This window comes from Cibotium barometz, chromosome 42 (genome assembly GCF_041138505.1).
Source record: "Cibotium barometz isolate CiBa-2024 chromosome 42, ASM4113850v1, whole genome shotgun sequence".
Classification (NCBI taxonomy): domain Eukaryota; kingdom Viridiplantae; phylum Streptophyta; class Polypodiopsida; order Cyatheales; family Cibotiaceae; genus Cibotium; species Cibotium barometz.
This window is the reverse complement of record NC_141087.1, coordinates 45,798,919-45,811,181: the sequence shown is the minus strand read 5'-3', so window position 1 is coordinate 45,811,181 and position 12,263 is coordinate 45,798,919. Positions and strand designations below refer to the sequence as shown.

The window sequence follows — 12,263 nt, the reverse complement described above, 5'->3', positions numbered from 1 at the left end:
ACATGTACTCTGGTCATATCTGGTGACATACAAATTATGTTAAAGTACCACTGTAGTAGTCACAGAAGATACTGTTGTGTTATAGATTGCAATGGATACACATATATTGATTGGGCTGGTAGTGTCGCAAATAAAAGGTCTACCAGTGGCTTTATGTTTTCATTTGAAAGTGTTACTATGAGTTGGAAAAATAAGAAACAACCAACAATTTCTTTGTCGAGTATAGAGAAAGTACAAAGGTGCTGCTATGGCAGCTTATGAGATAGATCAGAAACTACTTGGTGATATTGGTAAGTCCATAGATAGGATAGTTATCATTTATTGTAGCATGAGTAGCATTCAGCTCCAATAACCCAATATATATCCTGCTAGAATGAAACACATTGAAGTGTATTATCACTATGTGAGGAGAAGGTTCTAGCAGATGATGTAGATTTGATATATGTCAACACTAAGAATCAGATGACTGACGTCTTCACGAAGGCATTGAGCACACAAAAGCTCCACAAGTTTAGAAGCTTACTTGGAGTGCAACGTGTGGAGTTGAGCTCAAGAAAAAGTGCTGAAATATCGAACTCAAGTAGTATTGTGGACATTGATGACCCACCTGGGTGATAGCTTTCGTACTTATGTTACCGACATGGTTGGTGAGACTATTATGGTTGATATGGCTCCAATGGGGATGACGGGCTATTTAATAGCCATTTTGGAGTACTAGAGTTATGGGCCAAGTCACATAGTCGAGTTCACACAATGGACCGACAATTGTATGTTATTGTAAAAGTAATTTTTCTTATAGTATTTACTCTTATCTTTTGAGTTATATGGTTGTACAGAAGAGAAAAAGATAGAAGAAAATTCATCCATCTCTCTTGTGCCTTTCTATCTTGTGTTTTTCTTGGAAGAAACTCAAGTTGCCCCTCTCCCCCGCATTCTCTTTAGCTTAGTCGAAAGGTTTCTTTGTTAGCAATAACCATGATCTCTATCCCTTTACTGAGATGAAAGAGCAAATTGGGATAGATGAGTTTTTCACCTCGATTGTAGCTTTATTGAAACAGAAGGACAAGACTCCTCAAGAGTTATTCATCGATTTAAGAACACTTGACCCTTGCAAGATAGAGAGAAAAGGCAAAATAACAAGTGTCTTATTGTCTTGCATCTCTAGCCACTCTAGGTAGAGCCACTCTCTTGTGTGGACAACCAAGGTCCTTAACGTTTCCTCCCTTTGTTGTCACTACAAGAAATCTTTGCAAATGGAAAGCAAAGAAAGTAAGAGCTATGAAAAGCTCAACCTCTACTTCAATGCCTAAGTGAGTGAGCATAGAGGAGAAGGGACGAGAGAAAAAGAGGACTTGCATCAACACACCATCACTCACCACAACAATCCTCAAGCATGCATGCAACAAAGAAAAGAAAGCATACAAACAAGCATTAATCACAAAGAGCAAGAGACTCAAGCTCAATTGTGAGAATGAAATGATGTCTCTTCTCATTATAGTCAAAATGTCCTATATACTAGACTAAGATGTACAATGCTCGATTAATGTTCGATCGTCCAAGTATTGACAAAAGAGCCAAAAGCTAGTCTGGGCTAAATTTACTAGTCTAAGAATATGTAATAATGACATTGCACAAGTCATAAGCTCGATTTTGACCATCTTTTGTCATTACAAAAGTCGTAAGTTACGAGATTTACATGAAGCACTTTTTATGCGATACAAAAAATATGGCTCAAAAATATTGCCAAGCGTCCTTATTAATATGGTTAACATACTACCCTCCCCAATCACGATTCCATCCTCAAAATCAATAGTAAGCCCAATGAGAGTTGGTGGTAGTAATTCTTCTATAGCTTTCTTGAAGAGGTCCTAGGCCCACCTTTACTCGATTGGAAAATAGATTGGACTGATTGTGAGGTACCCAACAGCATAGCAATACTTTCCAATGTTTTGACTAGAGAAGGTAAGGCCACCCACCAAACAAATTGTTTGCTCCCGTAAGTTTATACATGATGGTATAACTCCGGCTTGTGGCCTTTTGTAGCCCCATCAATCCCTCTTGTGATGACCTCTCGACCATTAGGGTTGAAATTTTCCAATTAAGCTTTGGTCGAAAAAATGTCGTTCTAGGATCCTACTGGCTCCGTCAATGTGGTTCCATTGGACCACGAGTTGAATGGGCAATCAGGCGAGAACATCTGCACCTACTCTCAAAGGTGCTGAGATTTTGCCTTCTAACACGCTCAAAGACGCCTTCTAACACTCTCAAAGACGAGGCTACTGGGTCAGTGGTGGTAGTCATCTTGCAAAATGGAGGCCTTGGTTAGCCGAGGATGTCCCCTAAAGATGCAAGAAGGGGGGTGGTTTGGAAGAAGACAAAAGATCGGATATGGTGGCATCGGAGAGAGAGGGAGTGTAATCATGGGTGGAGGCAGGTGGAGGCGGAAGCTAATGTTGAAGAATTCTTTGGCTTTGGTCCTTTGATAGAAAGCTGCTGGAGTGTGTGCATCTAAAGATCGAGCTTTTGGAAAAGAGAACCAATGTACAATCTAGCTAGGCCACAATTACTGAATCCACGAAATTAGCAAAGACGTGTAAAATCAACGCCACAATTATAAATAATAGCACGGCCCAAAATTAACGAATCATCGAAAATTGTTTTGGGTGCATATATATTCTGATCATACGAAAAAAAAAAAATGTCTGATGCACTCCATGGTTAACAGAACTCTTCGCTTTTACATACAAATTGGCAAGCCCCTGCAAGCCCGAGGCAAACATGACTTCAATACTGCTGTTTCATAACATGGTATGTATGTTCTCTGACACTCTTGTGCTGCTGAAAACCCGTCTCCAACCGATCAGAACACATATATACATATACATATATATATATATATATATAGCTGTTGGCAGAAGTCCATTGTGACCCACGATCCTCAAGCTTGCTGGCCGAGGTTAACCAGGTTACTGCTAGTGCAGGTGCAGGTGCAGGTGCAGGTGCAGGTAGGCCTCACATTGTATGCCCTCTGGTACAGCCCAACAGCAGGTAACAATCGTAGAAGCTACTAACTGTAGTGCTCTCGCAGAAAGCAATCCAAAACTGATTATCAAAACTTGGCCAAATCACAAGAAGAGCATGCCTTACAGAAGGGCTTAAGCACCCTTCACATAATTATAACGAGATTGATTGACCTGAGTTACCGCCACCAGACCAGCTTCCAATCACACCATTACACCGTGTTCTGCGATATCACCTCTCCAAACTTGACAAACAAATGGCCTCCTGAGGTGCTGCTGCTTCCAGTGAGGTCTTCTCTGTGCTTGCTGTCTGCATAGTCATCCAGGTAGCGGCGGTAATTTGATCCTACTCGCCCTTGTAGTGTAGCCTTTGGCACCGTTGCAGGAAACAATGATAAGAGCACCCTCACGACATCATGCATTGTTGGCCTTGCAGATGGCTGCTTCTTGCTACATAGAAGAGCTAGCTGTAACGCCTTTGTGACAGAAGCCAGGTCTGTACAGGTACTCTTAACTTCAGGATCCAAGGTCTCCATCATTGCTCCAGAATCTTTCTTCAGCAAGACCTGCATTGTAGTGAAATCATACTCACAAAAAGCTTTTATATGTACAATGGCAATCAGTAAAGCAAAACTACCAGTAAAGCTTACCCACTGATGGAGATTGATCTCATCATCAACTGCCTTTCTGCCAGTTATAAGCTCTAGGAGGACAATTCCAAAGCTGTAGACATCAGACTTCTCGTTCAACCTAGAAGTTCTAGCATAGTCCGGATCAATGTAGCCAATTGTGCCAATTACAGATGTGGATGTATGTGCCTTGGCAGAGGAGAGGCTTTTAGCTATTCCAAAATCTGAAAGATGGGCCTCGAAGTTTTCATCCAAGAGTATGTTTGAGGTCTTCACATCTCTGTGCACAATCCGTGGATCACAATCATGATGCAGATAGGCCAGTCCTTGGGCGGCACCAAGGGCAATTTTGAGACGGAATCCCCAATCAAGCTTCACTTTTGTAGAAGATCCTAAGAAACATAACCTTTCTGTGAGACAGGAAATAGCACTTTTGTAAATGTTGACTCACGATGCAGGAAAAAGCACAAAAAGATGTTCAGACTCACCATGAAGTATGTCCCATAGGCTTCCATTCACCATGTAATCATAAAATAACAGATTGCCATGCTGTGACAAGGAGTAGCCTTGAAGGCTAACAAGGTTCCGATGCTTTATTCTTCCCACTGTCTCTAGCTCCGTCTCGAATTCCCTCATGTTTTGAGGATAATGACTGTAAAGCTTCTTTATAGCAACAGCTTTGCCAGTCTTCAATATACACCTGTAAACTGTGCTTGAAGCACCGAACCCAATGACATACTTCTCACTTAAATTCTCAGTCAGTCTCATGATGTCATCATAAGAATGAAGTGCCAGGTCCATGTGAAGAATGACCATACGAGGTAATCCTGCCAAAATAGGGCATAGAAGCCTAATCACTTCAAAAGAACATGGGAGATTTGAAACACAGCTAATCATGGAAGGAGAGACACCCACCCCCCCCCCCCACACACACACACACACAGATCACGTTGAGCCAGCCGACCACACACGATCCAAACAACAGCACCGACAGCACTGAATTGAAGAGGAAAAAAGTCAAGACCTTGAAAGGGCTTGTCAGAAGCTTTCACAAACTCTTTGGGCTGCTGGAGGCTGGATTTCCACACCCAAATAGATAGAGCAATGATGGTTATTACTCCACCAATCACAAATCCAATGATCATTCTCTTCGAGCTTGTTGTGCCTGAAACTCAAATGTATATTGTTCTACTGAGTTACCATACCAGCTACAATTTGACTTAACAAACAACAGATGTAGTCCAACAATGAGAAGAGAAGGTAGCAAAGCATAATAACACAACAAATTACTTACCAGTTGCGGGTTTCGACTGCATATTGCACAGTACACCAACCAGGCTGCCACATAGCATTCTATTGCCAATATAGCTGCAACAACAAAGAAGCATTAGACCTTTCAATACCTTGGATCTACAAGTAGACAAGCTAAACATAGTCAATCAAGAAAGGAAGTTAACCTCTCAGCAGGAAACCTTGTGAAGTTTTTTGAAGTAGGAATTTCCCCTGAAAAGTTGTTGTATGACAAGTTCCTGCAGAGACCAAGAATACTTGAGACAAAGCCATGTGATTCAAGGCCAGCAGGAATGTTGAACTTTCTGAATTTTTTAGCCATCAGCATAGGCGCTCTTGGTACAACACCAACTTACAAGGCAATCAGACTGAAACAGTTTATAATCTCTGGGGGAATTTCTCCTGAGAGATTGTTATTGTTAAGATACCTGAAAATTACATGAGAATAGGTTTGTTATGACCCATACCCAGCCTAACACTAATATCCGTTCATATAAGCTTATTGTGCAAGGGAGGAGCATCTTTCGACGTCAACTCTAGATTTTCAATTTATGGAAGTGTAAACGCTTGCAGGCGGATAGGGACAATGTATTACAAGGTATCAAGATTCTGCAACTGCCCAAACTCTTGGGGAATTCTTCCCACTAAAGCATTGTTTGAGATATCTCTACCAAAATCAACACCCAGTTAGCATCAGCATTCCACATTCTTTGAACCATACAAGCAAAACAAAGCTTGTTTAGCACCCGTGTCTTAGCATCAACATTTCAAGCATAGAAAACCAAAGAATGTTTGTACCCACAATTTAGATATAATCCTCAGATTTCCAAACTCAGCAGGGATGACTCCTGTGATCTCGTTGGCACTTAAATCACTGTCAAACATAAAAAACATCAATTAGCATGTTCTTAAAAAGCAAGTAGCAAGGGATGAACATTGGAAAAATGCCAAATCCCCCTTAACCTTTAAGCACACTAACTAGATTAAGATGTATCTTACAGAATCAAAAGGTGTTCAAGGTCCCCAATTGAGTTTGGAATAGACCCTGCAATTTGGTTGTGAGAGACATCCCTGGTAACATGGACATATTTGGGAAGTCTTAGTGACTGGACCGTTCTTATGCCAATCAATGTCCTTCCAATAGACTGCCAAATAATCTATCAATTGACCAAAAGTTCTTACAGGGTGTCCAAGTTGCAAATATGGCCAAGCTCCTGTGGTATACTTCCATGAATTCGATTGGATGATAGATTTCTGCAAGCAACAAACCACTGAAGTAAGAAACGTATTGTAGTGCTTGGTGCCCTTATCCAAGAAATGCATAGGCAGGCTTACAAATAGGTTAGGCTGACTATTCTCTGAAACTCGTCAGGTATTGTGCCATTGAGTTTATTCCCATGTACATTCCTGCCAAAAAGAACATCCTGAGTTCAGTCTGCATTCTCGAAAGCTAATTGAGCCAAATGGTAGCTATTTGCAGATGCTAGAGCTCAATATATCACTGTGGTGCTCTTACAAGTAATTTAAAGATATGCAAGAGCTTAGATTATCAGGAATGGGTCCCTCCAAAAGATTGTTTGATAGATTCCTGTAAGCCAAGGACAACTATTAGGAAGAACATACTACAACAGCAGGAACTAGATGTTAATTTGTAATTCTAGAATCCCTCTCAAGTGATATTTTGGACTGACTACATGTACCATGTATAAGTGATTGCATCAAGTGGCAACACCTTCACAGATTCTGGAAGCTATGTTCCATAAATACCCATGTATTGGTGTAGGACTCATCAAGGTGTTGTCAACCATTTCCACACACATCACTATACATATACCCTTTCAGAAATACCACACCGACAACTAGATAGGCAGAGTTCAGCATGCCTAAATGTAAGCTCTACACCCAGAGAAAGATGGCTACAGAGGGACAATGAGTGGGTATATAAACCAATACATGTATGGTTGTCTGTATATGTGTGTATGTACGCTCATTGCATGTGTAGGTCTCAACACCAACATGTATATGTACATCATAAGTACACGGTGAATTGGATGCCTAGGTCAAAATGACTACCACGCTGAGGTAAGTACATACAAACGTGCCAGGTCCAAAAGTATACTACAGTCTACCACCCTGACATTATATGTATACCTAGAAGCAAGGGTATGGGACAAGGAGGGGAAAAACCAGCAGTATCATATGGACAAGAAATATACAGCAGAAAGGTCTACAAACAAAAGACTAGCCCGACATTCAGTGCACCTGACTAGGCTGACTAATGTAGTACATACAGACGGGGTAAGAGGCGACAGTATATGAACCGGTTCTTATAAGACCTCCAATGCTACAATGACCTGAAGTTCTATTGTGTGATTCAAACTTACAGCTCAAAAAGATACTGTAGTTTCCCAAGTTCTGATGGAATCTCTCCAGACAATTCATTGTCATTTAGTTGCCTGCACACAGTGCAACAAACAGTTAAATAATGTATTGATAGACTAAACTACCTTATAGCATATGAAATTAGGAGAGGCCACATCAATATCAAAATTAGGAGAGGCCACATCAATATCAAAATCTAATCCAATCATGTACAAGGAGAATTTCTTACAAGTAGCTCAACTTGGACATGTTTCCAAGCTCTAGAGGAATTGATCCAGTGAGGTGATTGCCATGAAGATAGCTGTACAGCAAGCGACTCGACTTTCAATATCATAGAAGCAATAGAATTTTGGGAGACTAAGTTCTAAGAAAATGTCCTTACAGCTTCCCGGTGTATGTGAGGTTTCCAAGGATTGGAGGGATCTGTCCTTGCAGCTGGTTGTAACTGAGATCCCTGCATAAGCCTTGCTATGTATTAGAAGCCAGTACTGGCAACGTGGAAGATATTTAGATGTGCTTGGCCATGGATGATCTTAATAAAGCACTCAACCCTATGCCTAAGTGAAATAAGGATTACTTCCTGCTAAGGTGCGCCTTCTACAAGATGCGAGTATGACTAATGGAATGCCAGCACTTACACAACAGCAAGTGCCTGCATTAGCCCAATGACATCTGGGATTGTACCAGTCAACTTGTTCCCTTGTAAGGACCTGCATGCACAAGCTAAACCATGATTCATATGTTGTCCACTACAAACTCAAGCAAACTGACTTCAATTTTTACTGTATGACTTACAGAGTGGCAATCTGTAGGTAGCCAATGTTAAACGGAATTTCGCCAGTGAGTTGGTTGAAGGCCAAATCCCTGCAAATGTGGTGAATTCAGGACACAATTTGACGAGATGTTCTTTCCGATGCAGATAGAGAAATATGGTAGCAGAAAACAATATCATACAGGATTTGGAAACTTGTGCAGTTTCCAATGCTAGGTGGGATGGATCCGGAGAGATTATTGCTCCTCACATCACTGTGTATGACAAGGTAAGAATTGTGAGATGCCGGATATTTGAGCTTCTACAAGACTAAAAAATGTCTTAAAGCTTATTCGATACGTACAAATACCACAGCCCCGTAAGCCTGCACACATCAGGAGAAAGCTTCCCAGATAGAAAATTGCCTCGCAGGCCTCTGACAAATAGTCTCTTAAAGTGAGAACCACTAGGAAAACAGCTTACTCATGCTTAGAGACTAAAAGCGTTCTTGATGGAGTCATGTTTTCTTCATTTCACATGCATTGCAATGCAAGAAGATGTAAAAGGCAGGCATTTATTGTCTCCCTGAAAATCTGAGGCAACTTACAAGAATTGAAGAACCTCACTCCAATAAATTAACGAGGGAATTTCACCAGACAGCTGATTTTGAGCCAAATCTCTGCATTCAAAATGCAGATAGCCTTACAATGATATACCAAGTTAGCCTTACATTCTTATACCACTTAAGCCTAGAAGTAACATCAATACCGCTTTCATAATTAACTCACAGGATTTTTAGGTTTGGAACTTGTGATAAAGTAGAGGGGATTGGACCAGAGATCTGATTGTTCTTCAGGGTACTGCAAAAAGAACAAGTGTTCCTCTTATTATGTAGGGAGCTCAAATCAGAAAAACACCCAGTGTTCTCTCCACTTGTTTACACTAAGCTCTCGACTCCCAGGCTGCATTCCAGGGTTCAAACCTTGGACCTGTGCATTGGCAAACTAAGGAGGCTACAGCCTCTGCTTGCATGGTCTGCACCTTACTGCATCAACTATCTATATGTTCAACCCACCCCCAAAAAAAACATATTACAGATGCATCAAAGTCCTTACAGATGTTCCAGCTGCTTCAATCTTGAGATGGAAAATGGAATTTCACCAGTTATAGTGTTGTATGAGAGATCCCTGCACCATAGATGGACACTACAATCAACTTTCATGCATTAAAGAAAATGCCAACCTAGGATAAAACTAGTCCCCTGCAGGACACATGATGTCATGGGGAACACTCACTAGAATAAGTCTATTAAGACTTATTTTACACCAAAAAGAGAGAAGAGAGAAGACTGCAATGCTTCCTTGCCGCTTGCATACAGACGCAACAGTGCAAAAAATATGGGCACTTCTGATGACTTGCAAAAGCAAGGCACCTCTGAGATTTCAAATCTACCAGCATTCCCTAGTATACCACCTGCCTCTAGAATGCACAGATGGAACTACAAAACTTCTCATGCATTGTGTTTATGGATATGCCTCTGGCCACATGAATCCCAAAAGGCTTTTACATCCTCCCGACCATACCCACTGTGACTTGCTCCATGGCCACAAAGCAGCTGTTTGCCTGAAAACGGGCTGCTCCAATGCAGGCGGTAGACAGCACAGGCCTGCACAGCTTGGGGTTGTTGACTTCCATCCACTTTAATCATAAATGTTCAAAGGGGAAGACAATTTCCATAAGTGGTCTTACTTTGCTAACCTTCCTCAGATATCTCGTCATATTAGGGGAGTAAAGACTCCACTCTGTCATGTTATCTTTAGCCCTTCTGGCCTTTAAGACTTGGATATCAAGGGTTTCTATTTAGCACAGGCTAACACCTGCCGTTCCTCCTTGATCTGATTGAAACCTTGAACTGAATGCAGATGTCCATCGTTATGATTACTGGGCTGGTTGTAACTCTTGTTTCTGAGATGTACTCACTTCAAGACCACAGATTAAGCTCTGGAGGATCGTTCAATAACCCACACTAAAAAAGGCTGTTTTTATGCTACATCAACCTGAATTAAATGCCAAGATGTGGGGACAACTCACAGATACTGCAGGCTCACGCAACCGCCAATCTCATCAGGAATCTGCCCAGAAATCGAGTTGTGGCTCAAATCGCTGCAGAGAAAGACAATCCATGCAGTAATTCTCAATAGAAATGTTCTACCGAAATCCAATAAATAGCACAGAGCTGATCAATCACTCACATGCTAAGCAGATTCTGAAGTTTTCCGAGGGATGGGGAGATATCTCCGCTTAAGCTTAGGCTGGAAAGGTTCCTGGAAAAAAGCACAAAGATAATCACACGGATTAATCCTTGCCGTACATTTCGATAAATTGTATTAATCCGAATTCCCGTTGTTTAGTGAGGGGATTATGGATGCAATCCGATGTATGTACAGTGCGGTGACGACGAAGGTGACGTTGTCGCATGTGACCCCTCTCCAGGAGCAATGGTCGGACTTCATTGCCGCACCCCACTCGTATAGCTCGTTGCCGCCATCCACCAGCGCTCTCTTCACCTCCAGCAACGCTTGCCCTGCACAGCAGTTACAACAGCAGAAACCCTCATTGGGGAGCTTAACAACACAGTGCAATCCCATCCCTTTCCCCTTTTACTCAAATCCCCTGCACTTGCATTGCTTCCCCGACCGACGTCCGCCGCCCACAGCTCGTGAACGCCAGCATCTTCACCTCGCTTAGGGGACATAGTGAGAAATGAAGCAGAATAAAAAGACGTACCTTCGCTGGGCATGTCTGCATAGCTCGTTCTAGCATTCAGTGCAACCGCCGCCATTAGCAGCATTACCCACCAAGATAGTCGGAGCTCTTCCGACAAAGATATCAGCTTTCGTTGAGAAAGGAGGGCCATGTCCGCTGCCAAAGACATTGCTTTAGCGCTGGTATGTGTCTTATGAAGCTAGCGCCTCCATGGAAGCTGGTGCAAATACTGAGGTAGGAAGGGTTTTAAAGGTCTGCAGCCTGCTGCTGTGCAATGGTGCTGACTGCTTCAGCTGTGTCGACGGAGTAAAGAGCAACCAGCCAGGACTCGGGAGCACAGCCTGTGAAGAGGAAGGACGAAGCTAAGGTAAGTGCCGGTCTAAATCCCGGCCGGGCACTCCGTTTGTCCGTGCTTGCAGACCTTTGCGGCGCGGGGTCCTGCTGAGATTTTCCGTGGACCCCACTTGGGACGGGCAGGCGTCGGGCGACCGCCTGTGCATTGTGGGCAACCTGCCAACCCGTGACCAGCAGCTCGAGAGGGGCGCACTGGCGCAGCCGCGCAGGCGGCGGTGGCGGCGGGGAGGACATCGCCGTCCGGCGTCTACGCGGGCGGCGCTTAAAAACCAGGCAACAGTACGTAGTACGGCCTCTCGGGGGCCGGTTCTTGTGAGAAGTTGTGGCCGCACGGAACTCGTCCTCGCCGGCCACGACGGCAGACGCTCCTACGACACCACGTCATTCCCGGTCGAGATCTGTACGTTTTCGATCTTCGCTCGTGCCGAACCCTCGCTTTCATCCGCCTCCACACGGTTGCGATAACTACGAGTGGCACTTGGTTTCGAGTGCCACCTGGTTACCAATAGGCTGCGTATGTGCAACGTGGTTGTGCCCAGTCAGGTCACACGCTCCCATTGGCTGCCAGCGTGGCGGATCCTTACCCTTATCCAAGTGGAAGTTTCTCTCCTCGCTCACATTTTTATCCTTGCACCATGTAGCCTGTGCAAGGGCAATCCTTCTCTATATAAGATCTCCCATTTATTAAGCTACATCTGCGTATTGGACCAGCAAATCCATAACCTTTACAAAGTATTTATTGGCTAACTTTAACAAACACTAGGTTGATTTCCAAGCTTGCAAAACCTATACAATGCATCAGTCAAAATCAGTAAAACCCTAACATTTGTAAGGTATTGTTTTTCGAACTTCGACAAGCCATTAGCTTAATTTCCAAGCTTTGTAAGGTATTGTTTTTCGAACTTTGACAAGCCATTAGCTTAATTTCCAAGCCTTGAAGTACACAATTATTATACAAGGTCCCCATTCAAGCACAATCAAGCCTTGAAGTACACAATTATTATACAAGGTCCCCATTCAAGCACAATCAAGCCTTCTTGCATTCATTTGTAACATTTGCATGTAACATTA

At 42.8% G+C, this 12,263-nt stretch overlaps 1 protein-coding gene across 1 annotated transcript; it reads right to left on the bottom strand.

Annotated features, from left to right (window-relative positions):
- Positions 1-2,667: 2,667 nt before the first annotated feature.
- Positions 2,668-11,396, bottom strand: LOC147614543 (uncharacterized). The gene is made up of 27 exons (XM_086781090.1): positions 10,860-11,396; positions 10,518-10,656; positions 10,325-10,396; positions 10,164-10,235; positions 9,188-9,259; positions 8,861-8,932; positions 8,680-8,751; positions 8,437-8,508; positions 8,276-8,347; positions 8,117-8,185; positions 7,960-8,031; positions 7,704-7,775; positions 7,551-7,622; positions 7,324-7,395; positions 6,456-6,527; positions 6,275-6,346; positions 6,122-6,193; positions 5,939-6,010; positions 5,742-5,813; positions 5,535-5,606; positions 5,296-5,367; positions 5,107-5,178; positions 4,944-5,017; positions 4,674-4,814; positions 4,138-4,476; positions 3,671-4,041; positions 2,668-3,586 (listed from the first exon to the last, which is right to left on the bottom strand). The coding sequence occupies exons 1-27, from the start codon at positions 11,005-11,007 to the stop codon at positions 3,233-3,235; spliced, it is 3,003 nt and encodes a 1,000-aa protein (XP_086637216.1). The 5' UTR covers positions 11,008-11,396; the 3' UTR covers positions 2,668-3,232.
- Positions 11,397-12,263: the final 867 nt, after the last annotated feature.